Source organism: Lissotriton vulgaris, chromosome 7, assembly GCF_964263255.1.
Source record: "Lissotriton vulgaris chromosome 7, aLisVul1.2, whole genome shotgun sequence".
NCBI lineage: Eukaryota > Metazoa > Chordata > Amphibia > Caudata > Salamandridae > Lissotriton > Lissotriton vulgaris.
Window position 1 is genome coordinate 1,263,666,751 of NC_141695.1, and position 18,346 is coordinate 1,263,685,096.

The window sequence follows — 18,346 nt, forward strand, 5'->3', positions numbered from 1 at the left end:
CCAATGGTAGTTGAATTAAGAGAGGCTTTGGTTTGCTACCTGTCCTGTCACTGGCTTGACAGGAAAACACTCTTTAACTTTCTGGGACATACCTAGCCAGTAGAAATGGGTAACTAGCCTACTCCAAGACTGTGTCTTACCAAGTTGCCCAGCTAGGGGGAAATCATGTGGCAATGAAAGGAAAAACTATATTGCTGAGGCACTATCACTCTCCTTGTGGCAGCAGGTTTGGAGTCTCTGGCTCAGTATACAGAGGTCTCTCCTCCCAATACGTTGAGTGGGAGCCACGGACATCTCCCTTTTCATGGTCAGCAGCTTGCTGTCTCAGGCTCTCAAGAGTGGGACTGATCCTCTGTGCCTGGCAAAGTTCTTCCCTAGAATGTCCCCAGGGCCTAAAAGCTCTGCCTGGTAAGGCCCGAGTTCTGAAGTCAAGTTCCCTCAAGGTTGACAAGTTGTCCCCCTAAGGAGTATTGTCCTGAGCTTGTGTCTCCTCAGAAGCTGGTTTCCAAGACTTCTTGCCTTTTCTCTTGGAGGCTTGAGCTATTCTTCAAAGCTTCAACTCCTCTTATTCACCCTGGGTTTCGCACTCTGCTCAAGTTTTCACAGCCACCCATCCAGGTGTTCCCAGCATGGCTGCATGGAACCTTAGGTCCCCTACAGCCCATGCTTAGGTCTCCAGATCATTTCCTAACAGACACTGGACTGAAATTGCAGAGGACACAACTTTTCCCATGGGATGGACCTTGGTATAGTTATCAGCATTGATGAAGAACTACGTTTGTTGAATCAAGTACTCTTCCGGGGATATCAGTTTTTTAGTCACCAAGGTGACACTTGCAACTGTATCCCTCAGTGCTTCTACTTCAACCCCATTAATATGTGGCTTGTGTCTGTATTTCTCCAGATTATTGGGCCAGCCAGCCAGGGTAGCTACATCCACGCCACCCTCCGAGACTAAAGTAGCTTCAGTGTGCTCTCTGACCTGGTCAGAGCACACCAAGGATCCCATCTAGCTCCACTATTCCAATGGCAACGGGGGGTGCACTAGTATTGTCTTTTTGAGCCAGGAAGAGTCCCCAGTTTAGTTTCCATTGGCCTTACAATTAAAACATCAATCCTTTTTGGGACCCCAGATCTTATCCTGGTACCCACCCTTTGATTGTGAAGTGTCTCTGGGCCCACCCTCCTGAACAGGCTTTCTGGGGCCATTTGAAGACTATGTAACTTTTTCTTTATACTGTCCCACATCTTTCCTTTGTGGGGGATTAGCAACTCCTTTCTTTTGGTCACCCCAGCATGGGTCCTTCAGGGCAACCTAGTTTTGACCCAATGGTCAGAGTTTTTCCCCAGCCCTTGCAAAGAAACCAACCCTATATCTACCAAGTACTGATGCAATGTTTCTGATGTACAATTGCTTAACAAGTGCTCCTTCATCAACAGATTGTAAAGCCCTGCACAGCCTTGCACCATTCACCCTCTCAATCAGTCACCTAGTGTTTTGATTGAGAGGTCAACAAAATCAACCCAGGACTGACTCAAAGCTTTGTGAGTCTCTCTGAACTTAATCTTGTACTCTTCAGAGGTGAGTCCAAATCCCTTAATCAGGATATCCTTCATGAGGTCATAGGAACCAGCATCTTTCTCATGAAGTCGCAGGAGTCTATCCCTGTACTTGCCTGAGAAAACCTCCCAGAGTAGAGAGCCCCAATACTTTTTGGTTGAGCTTTCTCATTTTGCAAGCACTCTCAAAGGCTGGAAACCATTTGGTGATATCATCACACTCAACATATTTGGGGACAATACTTTTGGGGACTTTGAGATCCAAGGTTTCTTCTCTATATCCGTTTACCTTATTGCTTCTACCATTCATGGGTGCTAGACTCATCTCAGCCTTTTTACTATGTCTGGGAATTTGGCCTCAAGGGCTACTCTTCTGGCTAGTCTCTCCAGCTCCTGGTCTGGATCCTCTAGTTCTTCCATAAGCTTGGAGGGCCCTGACCTATCTTGAGGTACAATTTTAGGGAAGAGGGTCCTATTGTTATCCTCTTACTCAGGGATATTGGAAGGGGAGCTATCCCAATGAGTACGGTTGTCAATCTCATCTTCCTCGACTAGCAATATTGTGAGTGTTTTCTTCTCTTGCCTGGGCTCTATCAAACTCAGCAAGCAACCACTGGAGTTGTGCCCTGGTTGGTTTAGATCCAGTTGCAGTTTTGTAAGCCTTACAGGGGTTATTTAACTGCTGCAAGGTAAGTTGCAGGTAAGGAGTCAGGTTGAGCTCATCAACTATCTTCTCTGAGGCTGGCATGGTTAGTGTAGTTGGGACCTTTTTAGAAAATCGACAAAAAAATTCTAAACAGACTTCTATAACTAAACAACTAGTATACTTTTAAAATGTCTAATACAGGCTTCATTGGGGGACTTGTCAGAAAGCCCTAACAGTTCAGATTAAAAATGTAGGAAAAAATCACAAAAAGTTGAAAGCTGAAATTTTTTGGGGGACTTTTTTTTTTTACTAAAATCATCTGTAGATCCATTAGTGGAATCACTTATCAACAGAGTGGTACAGCAAATGCAAAGTCTTGTATCCCAACGCTGCACCACCAATGTAGAAAGCTGGATCTCTACATAGTTTAAACAAAAGGAGGTGCACTGTACAGAGAGTCGAGGTATCCCTTACTAGTGGACAGAGGCTTGCTCTAGCAATCCCAAGGTTCTCAATTTGTAGTAGTGTGGTTGAGCAGCCTTAAGCTTATTAGAGTGGAATCTTAAGCATTTGTTGCACACACTGAGTCAATAAATGAGTCACTTGCAAACAAACTTACAGGGTAGTTCTTCTGGACTTAAAATAAGTAGGGACCAAGGTCCCTAGAATCACCAGCAGTTTTGGATTACCTCCACTGGTGCATCTGGGTGCGGAGGTGCTGCTCACAAGGGTAGCCTTGAACACTACTTCTGAAGTCTAAGGAGAAAAATGTAACCAGAAAAATGCTGCCAGTGGCAATTTGGAGACAAGTCTGTCGGAACCCACAGGGGGGCTCAGTTCTTGAGGGTCTCTGGGGCAATGGGGCACCGTTGGTATGCTTGTACCTGGACTGTGGGGCTCAGGTGCAGAAGTGCTTTGTCCAGCCAGTTGATTGCGTTGGAGGCTCTCACTTTTGGGGTCGGCCTAGAGATAGGGACAAAACAGGACAGCAGGGCAACTCTCAGTGCTGGCCTCGGTGATGCGGATATCCCTTGTCAGTTGGTCGCTCTTGGCGTATTGGTGTCTGGGCTGGAGACTAAACAAGCATTGGTGCTACATGGGGTTTGGTAACCCGGGTATTGGCGCAGGGCAGCTCCTGGAGGTCCTGGCGTCTCCAAACCTGGTGGGAAGACTGATCTGACCTCCTGGAGCGTGGTGACCTCCTCCTGGCAGTTGCTGCGTCTGTGGATGCGGTGGTCAGCAGAATGGTGAACCGAACGTTGCAGTAAGTGCCTGCAGACAGCAGGGAAGTGGCTCCTCCATTTCAAAGGAGATGCTGACAGGTTGGCAAAGTGCTGACGGCCTTCCGAGGCTTTTGGAGGATGCACAGCTGCAGGATGAGTAGGTCTGTGCAACTGTCGAGACAGGCGCAGGCAGGGTTTGGTGCCAAGACAACAGCTAGCCTTCAGTTCTTGCGTTCTTTGGCTCTTGTTTATCCTTCTTCTTCTTGTGTCAAGAGAATCTGAGTTCCTGGTGTTGGGAGGGCCACCTAAGTACTGAATTTAGGGTGGTTAAGAGGAGTGAAATGTGGTAGCCAATGGTCTACTTACCCTTGGAGTTACTACATCCCCTATATATGAGCATAACCCTTTTTGTGGGTTATGTCCCAGAGGTTCTAATTCCACAAAAAACAAAATGATGGAATCCTTCTTTCGTGCAGCACATCAGGCAGCCCACCGTAGAGGTGTGACAAGCCTGGTGGTGCAACACGCCTACTGCATAGCTAATTTCCCACCTGTCCTGCTGCCAAATGGGCCTCAGGGCATCAAGTGGCATCTGCCAGGTCTGGGAGAAGCCAGGGCCGCATATCAAAGGCGGAAGGGGCTTCAAAGCCCTTGGACTTGATATGCCAAATCACTAGCCATCCTACTGGAGAAAGTGTGAACACCTTCCATGAGAGCAGGCAATGTTTCTGGCCTCGGAGAGCGTAGGGTCTCACCCGAAGGGGTATGAAACAGGTCTGTGGTAACAGGCTGGACTAGATCAGTCAGCCAGTACACTAGATAGTGGTAAATATTTCAAGGGGCACCTCTAAGGTGCCCTCTGGGTGCATGTCATAATAAATCTTGCATTAGCCTCAGTACAGATTTATTAAGACAAGGTGTGTGATACCAAACACCATAGGTTTCAGTAAAGCCAACATGAATGTGGGGAACTCGTAATGACCATTGCACAGAACATGTACTTAAGATGGCTTCCTGTTCACTTGCACCATCTAGTAATTAAACAGCACAGGGGAATATCAGCTTATGCTGATATACCCTTACACGTAATATAATGCACTCTGCCTTAGGTCTACAATGCCTGCTGTAGGAGTGACTTACATATATTGCATGCAGTGACTTTGGCATGGCACACGGTGAGTGTGCTGTGTCGTATTTTACTCATAGTTTGCACCATGATACGCAGTCTGCAATGGCAGGCAGCATGCAATTTGTATGGGAGTGCCTTAGGGTGGCAAAATACATGCTACAGCTCTTCAGACCATCTTTGGTACTCATGCCCTAGGTACCAGGGGTACCACTTACTAGGGACTTAAAGGGGTGCCAAAGTGTGTGCCAACTGTGTGCTAATTAGAACATTTCACCTTGTTTTAGGGAAAGCGCACTAGCACTGGGGCCCGATTAGCAGTCAAAAAACATTAGTATCAGTGGCAAAATGTGGGGGTGACCATACCAAAAAAAATCACTTCCCTAAAATTTCTACTTGTTGGGCTACATCTAGCAACTCAAATTTTGCACTGCAGATAATTGGCACTGTCTGTGTTCACAGGACATCGTCATGTTTTACTATGCTAGGTATTTGTGTCTGATATAGGTCTGACCAAAGAGGGCATTTATTTTGTCAAAATATCTGTGTCTAGGCAGGGGCCTGTATTTCAACTCCACCGCCCATCTCTGAGCCTGTTAGCAGTAGGACACCACTATGTTGTTTGTGTTGGAAATTTTTACTGCCGGGGGTAGCAGCTCAAAAGACAGCACCAGCAACGTTGCAGGCACCACTGGTAATGCCGTTTGTGGTAGCACAGCCTCCACAGGGCTTTTATCTGATGCAAAGGGAGGACCCAATAGAGGAAGCCCAATCTGGAGTCACAACGGCTCCATGAAGTCAGAGTGAACGCCAGAAGGAGCACAATAGAACAGAGCTAACATTGCTTGTGTAAAGGCAGCAAACTGCACAGGGTGCGCTACAAGGGCTGGAAAAACTGCAAAAGGCACCCAAGTAACATCAACCAGCTCTGGCTCCAAAGAGAAAGCTGAGTCTTCGGGAGCTCAAGTGTCACTGCTCCAACCATGGGTGCTCAAGTGGGGCCTGTGCACTAAAAAGTCCATCCTGTGGTGGTTCTTATCTTTCTTATTTGATTAGTCTCTTGACATCTTGCTCAATTTGCTTGTGGACAGCAATCAAGATGTTCTTCAGCAGGACACTTTTGGGTTTGGTGGGTCTCACGGCCTGGGCCACCAACAGCTTGATTTCCTCCTCCCTAATTAATGGCTATGGGACGCATGATGACGCATTTATTGTTCAACCCGAAACCATATGGGAAACACAGACACTACAGGCACACCTCAGGTGACAAAGAGAAACTAATTATAGCTACCTATGGTAGAATGGTAGTGACTGAACACTATCTTTAGGGGTGGGGGCATCCTGTCAGAACAGCAGTATCAAACATTTTTATAACAAAATAAGTCATAAAGGAGAGTACTATGAATCCATGTCTAAATGCATGAGAGAGAAAAAAACAAAGTTGGTTTGCCGGGGTAGCACCATCTGCCACAGTGGTAGAACTATTTAACCTTTCCAGATCCAGTCTGGCGTCTCGAGGAGATTCAAGTGGTGAGGAATATGAAGGTAGAAGTATCCTTCACAAATGTGACAACTGTCATATTCCTTTATTTTCTATTGGGTATACTACATTAGAATTAAGGTGAATTTTTTGGGTTATTCATTTAAAAAAAAATCCTCCTGTATTTATCCTTATTTATTTCTGTTTGGTGAAAATTGACGCTTTCATTAGTATAATTACGCTTTTATTTAAGCTAAAAGGACACACACACTTAGAAGCCCGATGTGTTTTAGTACATATAAGGTGTATCGCTGATGTGCAAAAAGCTTTTACAAAAACATTAGCACTGTAGTTCTAACATTGGCAGCTGTACAAAGCTTAAATCTTACTCTCTTTTTAACCTCTTCATCAGTCAGCACAGCCATTGGCCTGGCTATCATAATTACCAGCTTTAAAAATCACCCAAAAGAAGAACTATTTTGAATTTTTTCCACATGTGAAAATAAATACGTAGAGAAATGTTTTGTTTTTTTACTTTATCTGTAAAAATCAGACAAAACCAAAAACTAGGAGCCTTAGTTATAACTGATAGCATGGTCCAAACATTCATATTTTTAAGACAAACATGCAGCACTACATGGATATTATTACAACAAGCCCATAGTGTGACACAGAGGTTGTAAGGCCAAACTTCACATAGAGCACCACATTGAGGGTACAAGAGCACTACTTACGAACTGCACTACATGGAGGCTACAAGGGCACGTCACACACAAACCATCAATCAAAGGCTAGTCAAGCACAAATCACAATATCAGCGTGAGGTTCAGAGGGTGCACATCACATACAGCAAAACATGAAGGCTATTGTGGTTACAGGTCGCAAGGAGTCTAAGAGAGCACAGATTACTCAAATTGTATTTCAGCTGCTAGGATCAGACCAAATCACACATCCACCTTGTATGCTTTCAATACATGCCAACATTCATATCATAATAGTAGAGTAAATAAAAGCACAACGCACAGTACTATGTCATTCCAAAGGTCCTCCAGCTTGCTGTCCATGTGACCAGCTTGGATCAATTCAGCTTCTTTTTTTAATTTCCTGAAAATTCAGAAGAACAAGTATTAGAGGCTGCCTTTATTAACTCATACATATGACTCCCGATTTAAGCTGTGCTAAGTCATGCCTCAGTTATGCACACCACAATTCATGTTAGTGTCAAGCAATGATGACATGATGACAATTAAAAATGCAAGTTCCATGAACGTTTTGGAGAATAAGCATATTTCTCAGTACTAGGAGGGTTCCTAATGCCAAGAATATGTCCATCTGTAAATCAAATATTTCAGTGTCAAGGGAAGACTCACAAATATCGGAATCGTTAACATTCCAAACCATCTGTAGTTTATAAAACACCGGTCTTAATTTCCAAACACTCCAAACTCCTTAGCTGAATATAAAAAACCCTTACTCTTAAACAATCCTACACGTAAAATAGTACATAATCATGGTCGCTAAGCACTCAATGTGCATAATAGGCGGTTAATGGGTAGAAACTCAGCAAGGATCATGTCTCTAGTGGCTTCAGGCAGGAGTCTTTGTCCATTTCCTTGGTCAAAGTGGGAGGAAGAGCAAACCTCAAATTTGTGAATGATACATTAAGAGGTGTTCAAGGCAACTACAATCAGCATACTCTTTTTCTCTGTGCTAGGTCACATCAGTCCTGTTTTTGTCTTGGGCACATACTGGTGCAGTAGACTGACCAGCTGCAAGTTCAGTCCAACAATGAATGCTTGGTACACCTTGCAAACCAAGGAATAGGATAAGAAATAAACTTCTCCTGATATAGCAACTGGCATCAAACTTCTTTCGCCTGAGTGCCTCAGTAATGTATCCCCATATGCGGGGAATAGGGAAGAGTTGCACTTCTGCAAGTGGAAGTCAGTCCAGTGTGTTCATTATTCAGCAGCTTTTTAATTTCACAGGACACTTAGACTGGGCAACCTGGAGCCCCAGGATCCCATCCTGTGATTTGACTTGACTATGGAGCATCCAATTAATGATGTTCACTAAAGGGGGGTCTTTAAGAAGTGGACGATTCCCAGTAAGAAATCATTGGAGTGCTTTGGCAGCAAAGTTTCCTTGTCAGCAGTTGGCATGTTATCCCCAATTTTCACTTGTGATGGCCTGGTTTAGTACCACACGCTCTTAATTCGTCCTTTTTACAGTTTGCCTGTTTTCATTGTAGGTATATGTGTTGTTTAAAGCCTGAGAAACTCTGGAGTTTAATCCTACTACAGTATTGCAGAAGATTCTGCTAGTTGTGTATCACAAGCAACCACTTCACTCTCTAGCTTCAACACTCTTAGGGCCCTAAACAGGTTTTCAAATGGGAATAGTCTTCCACTATGTCTCATCAGCGAGCCTAGGAAAAGTGGCAATGTTACACATTCAGCCTGGAAACACCTCAAACTTGTAAACCTGAACATCCCCAAACCCAACCCTTCACATTCGCAGTTTAAGCGTCGGACTGTCACAAACTTTTAACTCAACTTCCCCATCCCGAACGCTATGAGACATGGACAGTGCAAACCAAGCCCTAAACACCCATCCAAGCTTTAACAGCACTAACCTAAGCCCAGAACACTCTAAATGGTCAAGCTTCAGAGTGCTGTAGAAGTTTCTGAGACGTGGTGACCCACTGCACATCCACCTTGATGACCATGAAGTGAGTGTTTCTTAAAAACGGTGTTCTTTTTACCGGTGGGCAATACACCTACACCATGGTGAACAGGATCATCAAGTCATCCCAGATCCCCAGTGAACTGGCTCTTACCTGTAATGCTCTTGTGTATCTTTAATCAACTTCTTCAGTTCGTCAATTCTCTCTGCAGTAAGCTTGCGAACTATGACGTCTTCCACCGTCTCCACCACCTCACCCTTCTCACCACGCTTCCTCCTAGCAAGAGAACCAGATCTGTCATTGACATGTCTTCCTATAACTCAAACTCTCACAGGGTAAGAAAGCTCGCAAAGGACTCGGGGGAAACAGCTGCCACACACAGAATACTCTGCATCATCTCTTCAAACACTACACATAAGAAACATGCCTGCTAACTTACAGCACATCTACCATCTCTCCAAGGGCTTAGATGGGGAAAATCAAACGTAGGCAACAATAGCATGACTAAAATTAGTAATGGGAGAGGCACTCCTGGTTAAATCAACAATTTACACTGAAAGTTGTATGCTCGTTATTCACGCATGCTGTAGAGGTAGACGCAATGCCCATACTTCGCCAGTGACTTAATACATGATATGATCAAGCGAAACCGCTTGCCCTCTGCGCACTGTTGCGAATCCAAATTGGATATTTACATAATACTCAAATATGAATTTAACTGATAATCAAATGTACGTGGTACATAAAGACTCATAAACTCTGTAAATTTCATTCAATGCATATTTTTACTAGCATCATAGCATTATTGTGCATAGTGTTCATCTGTTGTGTACAAATACAATAAGTTCATCATGACAGAAATTTTGATGTTTACATCACATCAAACTTATAATTTATCTCACAAGTTTGCCCTGCCCAAAGCATTTCGGGCCGCACGGCCCTTCGTCAGGGGCGATACCTGAAACGACATAAACATAAATTGCTTTCACTCCGATGAAAAATCTCCAACTGCATAGTTCAAAGTTCACCACAGTAATTAATTCAGTATAGCAATATAATGAAAAAAATAAATTATCATGCTCGTTTGATGATGAATAAGATGGGTGAAAAACATATGTTTTATAAGTTCTCATGACTTTTAAATCCAATGGATGTTAACTCACTTATATAAATGTGACGAAATGGCACGAAGGTGTATAAAAAATGTCACGGTGAGATATTCCAACGCTGAGAAGCCTGACGTTTCAATGTGCTAAAGAAAAAAATACATTAACAATAACCAAATGTGTTTGGTATGAAATGCAAAATAGTAGCATGAAAGATTAAACACCGCACTCACTTATGATCTACTATGACGACTAGATGATACGGGAGCGCGGTCCATACAATCCAGATATGATGCAACGGAACCTGTGGGGCTAAAACACACACAAGCCTCAATGGTACGTCCAAGGTGCCTAAAATAATCTGTAATTTAGTAACCGGAAAAGGCAGAACGTCTTATTCAAAACAAGGCTTCGACGAACACTAGTACCTATCTAAAGACTGATGATATTATAAAAAAGCACTAGGTGGACATCAACACATGCAGCTGGGACCAACCTTTTAAGTCTAAAATAGTGCCTTGATCGTAGCCAAACGTTCTTAGTACTTGTTGCCAATTTCAACCCGACAATCTACGAAAACAACAACAACATTGCTCCATCAAAATGTTATCCTGAACGAGCCAACATAACCCTGTCCAATAGCAATGTAATGTACCTGCGGCCACAAAAAGCGGTTACAAAATGATCCGAATTCCACCCTCGTATTCAGCTCCCGGTTGCGAACGCCAGATAGTAGTGCCGGTTCGAACGCCGAGCGGTGTGCGACGGCCATGTTTTATGACGCAATAATGTAATGAAAACAAACGACGGACTCATGCAAAGCGGAGAAAAGAAAAGTGAAATGTGCTAAGACGCCATGACATGGTGGTTAAACATACGAGTGAAGTGCCAAAGTGTTGGAGGAAACGGTCATGATTAAATATAATTCACCACACCAAATATATAAAGGAAAAGGAAAACAACTGCAAATGTTAACTAACAAAATATATCTATGTAATGATACAGTCCTTCTGCGTACATGTTTCATGCAGGAATCACAGGTAACAAATTAAATCCACTCGATCGTTGATCCCTTTGGGATCTGGTGTTTGTAGTCTTCTGATCCAAAATATCTCTCTCTGCAACAGAGTCTTAGTGAAGCTCTTTCCGGGTGTGGGGGTGACTACTTCAAGGATCTGGAATTTAATCTGAGCTATTGTGTGTCTGTTATTATCCCAATGTACTGCCAAACTGCTGTTGGTGTTTTTATTCCGAATAGTACTCTTGTGTTCGGATATACGCATCTTAATTTTTCTTTCTGTTTTGCCCACGTACAACAGTCCGCAGGGACACTTAATAGCGTATATGACATTCGTAGTGTTGCAATCAGCATTGATCCTAATCGGAATGGTTTCTCCTGTATGGGGATGCTTCACTGTGTCGGTCACCATCACATTATTACAATGGACACAATTTTGGCATTTTTTCATTCCTTTTGTGTCAAGGTGTACCTATCAACTCCTATCGTCGACATGTTTCGTGCATACCCCAAGCACTTCTTCGGGACTACACAGGGACCAGCCACTCCTTAGCTCTCCAATGAGTTATTTTGGTATAATAATAAAATAAGGTGAAATTGCAGCAAACTATAATAAGTGCATGCAGTAATACCTACGTATTTAATCCAAACACGTGGTTCAGTATCCCATCAGATTTGTGTAGTGGATACCTCCCTCTTATAGGCACCTACTTGTGTCCCTTCGGACCGGAGGGACACAAGTAGGTGCCTATAAGAGGGAGGTATCCACTACACAAATCTGCTGGGATACTGAACCCCTCCGAATCCATGGGGCCCAGTTAGGTCTCATGACATGAACCACGTGTTTGGATTAAATACGTAGGTATTACTGCATGCACTTATTATAGTTTGCTGCAATTTCACCTTATTTTATTATTATACCAAAATAACTCATTGGAGAGCTAAGGAGTGGCGAACACAGGGCTGGTCCCTGTGTAGTCCTGAAGAAGTGCTTGGGGTATGCACGAAACATGTCGACGATAGGAGTTGATAGGTACACCTTGACACATTACGTTTAGGGCGCCCTATCTATCCACCCCGTTTTTAATATTACCACCTAGAGGCAAAAATAAAGTTTATTGTCAACCTACTGGGCAGGTATTTTTAGATACATCACATAGTCCACTCCTCAAATACACATGCACCACACATAGTCTTCTGAAAAGTGCTCCTACGTAACTCGCAAGTCGTAGCACGCCCCAGCCCGTAGAGGACTGGGATGGCCCCAATGATGAAGCATGTCACCATGGGGCAACCCTGGTGAGTGAGGGGACACCTAAAAAAGGAGCAACTTCTCCTTTTTTTACTGTGACGCGGGGGACCCCGACGAGGGCCCCCCTGGTCTGCCTAGTAATGTGTCTACTTTCTCTTCACAGAACACCGAGGCCTGGAATACACCTGACATCGTCCGGAGACACCCTGCAGCCGTGAGCCTACAGGACTACACCTTTAAGGGGGCGGAGACGGATTGGCGCCACGCCCGTCCCGACGACGTAAAACCCATTCCGGAGTCCAGCCAGGTGTGCGAGACACCCGGAGGCGGAGTTGGAGGTTGGTGGAGCGAGTGGAGAGAGAGCGGAGTCGAGTGGACGGAGGAGGAGGAAGATCGAGAGCGGAGGTCGGAGGAAGATCAAGAGCGGAGGTCGGAGGAAGATCAAGATCAGAGGTCGGAGGACAAGGAGAGCGGAGAGAAAGCAGGAAGGTGGAGCCGGACGGAGTCGGAGACGAGTCTGAGTTACGGGACGATTCCAAGGAGGAAGCCGGCGGCGGGACCAGTCTACAGACCTGAGGTGGAGTACCGCGAGAAGCCAGGGGGCTCTGCGGGACGCGCATCGCCCAGCCACACTAACACGGAAGTGTGGCTCACCCAGGTACGGTCCGACACCAGAGCGTGGGAAACGGGTAGCCGAGGGAAACCCGCATAAAGTAAAACCCCCCCTACACACCCTTGGGGTTTTCTCAAGGGTTCACGTCCCACAGTCAGATTTGGGTCTTGCACGTGTGATTCCCCTCACTCCCTTACCCGTGGAACGTTTGGCTCAGCACTAGTACTGAAGCGTACTTTGTTTTCTTTCTTTCCTTTCTGGGATACCGGAGCCCAAAGGCCAGCAGGACGGCAGGGAAAAGGCCTACAACGCCCAGAAGACCTTGGGACTGGCGAGGAATAGGAGGTCGGGCCAGAACGGAGGAGGCGGACTCACCCCTACCCTTTTACAGAGTGCCTATTCGTAAACGACGCCTGTATAAAGCAATAAAACCTGCACTACCCAGTACCCCAGTGTGTGCGAATCTTTTTGAGAACCCCGCAATACTGTCGCAACCCCGGTCCGAAGTCCCACATTTACATAATATGATTTTTACACGACCGACCCCATTGTGTGTTGATCGTGGTTCATAGTAACTAGCAAGGCTCTTAGGAATCTGGTAACAGAGACCATTTGTTTGACCGTAGGATTGTAAATGCCATTTTGCGCTGATCATCTGTGCAAGTAGTCGCTGGGTCCTTTTTCCGACGGTATGTATGTTTGCTTTATATGTGTTTTTCTTTTGATGTTACTTTTTTATTTTTGCTAATATGTTTATTCTCTGTTTTCTAGGTGCAACATGGCCCGTGTCGTCTCCGTGCAGCACTGTGCTCCGCTGTGCACGAAGTGGTTCCGACGGGTATGTATGCTGCTGTTTTGCTGTTAGAGGTAAGCCATTTGGTTTATTTTGCTAATCTTATGTTTATTTCCCTGTTTTTCAGGTTTAACATGGCCCGTGTCGTCTCCGTGCAGCTGTGTGCTCCGCTGTGCACGAAGTTGTTCCGACAGGTATGTATACTGCTGTTTTGCTGTTAGAGGTAAGCCATTTTGTTTATTTTGCTAATCTTATGTTTATTTCTTTGTTTTTCAGGTCCAATATGGCCTGTGGCGTCTCCGTGCAGCTGTGTGCACTGCTGTGCACGAAGTGGTTCAGACAGGTATGTATGCTGCTGTTTTGCTGTTGGAGGTAAGCCATTTTGTTTATTTTGCTAATCTTATGTTTATTTCTTTGTTTTTCAGGTCCAATATGGCCCGTGGCGTCTCCGTGCAGCTGTGTGCACTGCTGTGCACGAAGTGGTTCAGACAGTTATGTATGCTGCTGTTTTGCTGTTGGAGGTAAGCCATTTTGCTTATTTTACTAATCTTATGTTTATTTCTTTGTTTTTCAGGTCCAATATGGCCCGTGGCGTCTCCGTGCAGCTGTGTGCACTGCTGTGCACGAAGCGGTTCAGACAGGTATGTATGCTGCTGTTTTTCAGTTAAGGTAAGGCATTTGGTTTATTTTGCTAATCTTATGTTTATTTCTTTGTTTTTCAGGTCCAATATGGCCCGTGGCGTCTCCCTGCAGCTGTGTGCACTGCTGTGCACGAAGTGGTTCAGACAGGTATGTATGCTGCTGTTTTTCAGTTAAGGTAAGGCATTTGGTTTATTTTGCTAATCTTATGTTTATTTCTTTGTTTTTCAGGTCCAATATGGCCCGTGGCGTCTCCGTGCAGCTGTGTGCACTGCTGTGCACGAAGTGGTTCAGACAGGTATGTATGCTGCTGTTTTTCAGTTAAGGTAAGGCATTTGGTTTATTTTGCTAATCTTATGTTTATTTCTTTGTTTTTCAGGTCCAATATGGCCCGTGGCGTCTCCCTGCAGCTGTGTGCACTGCTGAGCACGAAGTGGTTCAGACAGGTATGTATGCTGCTGTTTTTCAGTTAAGGTAAGGCATTTGGTTTATTTTGCTAATCTTATGTTTATTTCTTTGTTTTTCAGGTCCAATATGGCCCGTGGCGTCTCCGTGCAGCTGTGTGCACTGCTGTGCACAAAGTTGTTCCGACGGGTATGTATGCTGGTGTTTTTCAGTTAAGGTAAGGCATTTTGTTTATTTTGCTAATCTTATGTTTATTTCTTTGTTTTTCAGGTCCAATATGGCCCGTGGCGTCTCCCTGCAGCTGTGTGCACTGCTGTGCACGAAGTGGTTCAGACAGGTATGTATGCTGGTGTTTTTCAGTTAAGGTAAGGCATTTGGTTTATTTTGCTAATCTTATGTTTATTTCTTTGTTTTTCAGGTCCAATATGGCCCGTGGCGTCTCCGTGCAGCTCTGTGCACTGCTGTGCACGAAGTGGTTCAGACAGGTATGTATGCTGCTGTTTTTCAGTTACGGTAAGTCATTTGGTTTATTTTGCTAATCTTATGTTTATTTCTTTGTTTTTCAGGTCCAATATGGCCCGTGGCGTCTCCCTGCAGCTGTGTGCACTGCTGTGCACGAAGTGGTTCAGACAGGTATGTATGCTGCTGTTTTTCAGTTAAGGTAAGGCATTTGGTTTATTTTGCTAATCTTATGTTTATTTCTTTGTTTATCAGGTCCAATATGGCCCGTGGCGTCTCCGTGCAGCTGTGTGCACTGCTGTGCACAAAGTTGTTCCGACGGGTATGTATGCTGGTGTTTTTCAGTTAAGGTAAGGCATTTTGTTTATTTTGCTAATCTTATGTTTATTTCTTTGTTTTTCAGGTCCAATATGGCCCGTGGCGCCTCCCTGCAGCTGTGTGCACTGCTGTGCACGAAGTGGTTCAGACAGGTATGTATGCTGCTGTTTTTCAGTTAAGGTAAGGCATTTGGTTTATTTTGCTAATCTTATGTTTATTTCTTTGTTTTTCAGGTCCAATATGGCCCGTGGCGTCTCCGTGCAGCTGTGTGCACTGCTGTGCACGAAGTGGTTCAGACAGGTATGTATGCTGCTGTTTTTCAGTTAAGGTAAGTCATTTGGTTTATTTTGCTAATCTTATGTTTATTTCTTTGTTTTTCAGGTCCAATATGGCCCGTGGCGTCTCCCTGCAGCTGTGTGCACTGCTGTGCACGAAGTGGTTCAGACAGGTATGTATGCTGCTGTTTTTCAGTTAAGGTAAGGCATTTGGTTTATTTTGCTAATCTTATGCTTATTTCTTTGTTTTTCAGGTCCAATATGGCCCGTGGCGTCTCCGTGCAGCTGTGTGCACTGCTGTGCACAAAGTTGTTCCGACGGGTATGTATGCTGGTGTTTTTCAGTTAAGGTAAGGCATGTTGTTTATTTTGCTAATCTTATGTTTATTTCTTTGTTTTTCAGGTCCATTATGGCCCGTGGCGTCTCCGTGCAGCTGCGTGCACCGTTGTGCACAAACTGGTTCCGATATGCTGCTCTTTTGATGTTCGAGGTAATCTATCTTTTTGATTTTGCTAATCTTAGGTTTTTTTCTCTCTTTTCTAGATACAACATGGCCCGTGGCGTCTCCGTGCAGCTGTGTGCACTGCTGTGCACAAAGTGGTTCAGACAGGTATGTATGCTGCTGTTTTGCTGTTGGAGGTAAGGCATTTTGTTTATTTTGCTAATCTTATGTTTATTTCTTTGTTTTTCAGGTCCAATATGGCCCGTGGCGTCTCCGTGCAGCTGTGTGCACTGCTGTGCATGAAGTGGTTCAGACAGGTATGTATGCTGCTGTTTTGCTGTTGGAGGTAAGGCATTTTGTTTATTTTGCTAATCTTATGTTTATTTCTATCACTCACTGCTGCACTCTCTCCTCAGCCTCTTACTGCACCATCCCTTCACTCTCTCCTCAGCTCCACTATATCGTCTCTTCACTGTTGCACTCTCAGTCTCTCACTGCACCATCCTTTCACTGATGCACTCTCTGCTCAGCCTCCCATTGCATCGTCCCTTCACTGCTGCACTCTCTGCTCCGCCTCTCCCTGCACCGTCCCTTCACTGCTGCACTCTCTGCTCAGCCTCTCCCTGCATCGTCCCTTCACTGCTGCACTCTCCTCAGCCTCTCACTGCACCGGCCCTTCACTGATGCACTCTCTCCTCATCCTCCCATTGCATCGTCCCTTCACTGCTGCACTCTCTTCAGTCTCTCACTGCACCATCCCTTTACTGATGCACTCTCTCCTCAGCCTCTCCCTGCACCGGCCCTTCCTTCACTGATGCACTCTCTCCTCAGCCTCTCCCTGCACCGTCACTATATTGCTGTACTCTCTCCTTAGCCTCTCATTGCACCGTCCCTTCACTGCTGCACTCTCCTCAGCCTCTCACTGCACCGTCACTTCACTGCTGCACTCACTCCTCCTCCCCACTGCACTGTCCCTTCACTGCTGCACTCTCTGCTCAGCCTCCCATTGCATCGTCCCTTCACTGCTGCACTCTCTGCTCAGCCCCCCATTGCATCGTCCCTTCACTGCTGCACTCTCCTCAGCCTCTCACTGCATTATCCCTTCACTGCTACACTCTCTCCTCAGTCCCACTGCACCGTCCCTTCACTGCTGCGCTCTATGCTCAGCCCCCCACTGCACCGTCCTTTTACTGCTGCACTCTCTGCTCAGCCCCCCACTGCACCGTCCTTTTACTGCTGCACTCTCCTCAGCTTCTCCCTGCACCGTCCCTTCACTGCTGCACGCTCTACTCAGCCTCTCCCTGCACTGTCCCTTCACTGATGCACTCTCTCCTCAGCCTCTCCCTGCACTGTCCCTGCACTGTCCCTTCACTGCTGCACTCTCCTCAGCCTCTCCTTGCACCGTCCCTTCACTGATGCACTCTCTGCTCAGCCCCCCATTGCATCGTTCCTTCACTGCTGCACTATCCTCAGCCTCTCCCTGCACCATCCATTCACTGACGCACTCTCTGCTCAGCCCCCCATTGCATCGTCCCTTCACTGCTGCACTCTCTGCTCAGCCCCCCCATCCAGGCTGCAGCCCTCACTCCTCCACTGCACCATCACTCACTGCTGCACTTTCTCCTCAGCCTCTTATGGTACCATCCCTTCACTGATGCACTCTCCTCAGCCTCTCACTGCACCATCCCTTCACTCTCTCCTCAGCTCCACTATACCGTCCCTTCGAACTCTCTCTCTCACTACCTCACTCTCTCTATCACTACCTCACTCTCTCTTTCACTAACTCACTATCTCTCTCACTACCTCACTATCTCTCACACTACTACACTATCTCTCATTCACTCTCTCTCTACCTCACTACTCAACTCTCTCTTTCTCACAGCATCACAATATCACTACCACAGGAACTATCTCTCTAACACACTACTTCACAACTTAACTCTATCTCACTACCTCACTCTCTCTACATCACTACCTAACTCTATCTATTACTATCTCATTCTCACTGCCTCACTATATCACGACACACTCTCTCAAAAATTCACAACACTCTCTCACTACCTCACAACTTCACTCTCTCTCTCTAACTCACTGCTTCACTCTCTCTCTCTCACTACCTCACACTCTCTCTATATACTACCTCACTCTATTTCTATCTCACTATCTCTCTCTCACTATATCACGACACACTCTCTCTGAAGTTCACTACATCACTCTCTCACTACCCCACAACTTCACTCTCTCTCTATCTCACTACCGCACTCTCTCTCTCTCTCAAATAAACTAACTCACTTTTACTCTCTCA

The 18,346-nt window shown here is 45.4% G+C and overlaps 1 protein-coding gene across 7 annotated transcripts in view; it reads right to left on the bottom strand.

Annotated features, from left to right (window-relative positions):
• The window catches only part of BRD8 (bromodomain containing 8), a 483,292-nt gene that overhangs the window by 426,614 nt on the left and 38,332 nt on the right, over positions 1-18,346 (bottom strand). For all 7 annotated transcript variants that reach the window (XM_086931819.1, XM_086931816.1, XM_086931815.1 and 4 more), the window contains exons 5-6: positions 8,875-8,997; positions 7,059-7,139 (exon numbers count right to left, since the gene is read on the bottom strand). In XM_086931819.1, the coding sequence (XP_086787945.1) occupies positions 7,059-7,139; positions 8,875-8,997 (204 nt within the window). The remainder of the gene's footprint in view (positions 1-7,058; positions 7,140-8,874; positions 8,998-18,346) is intronic.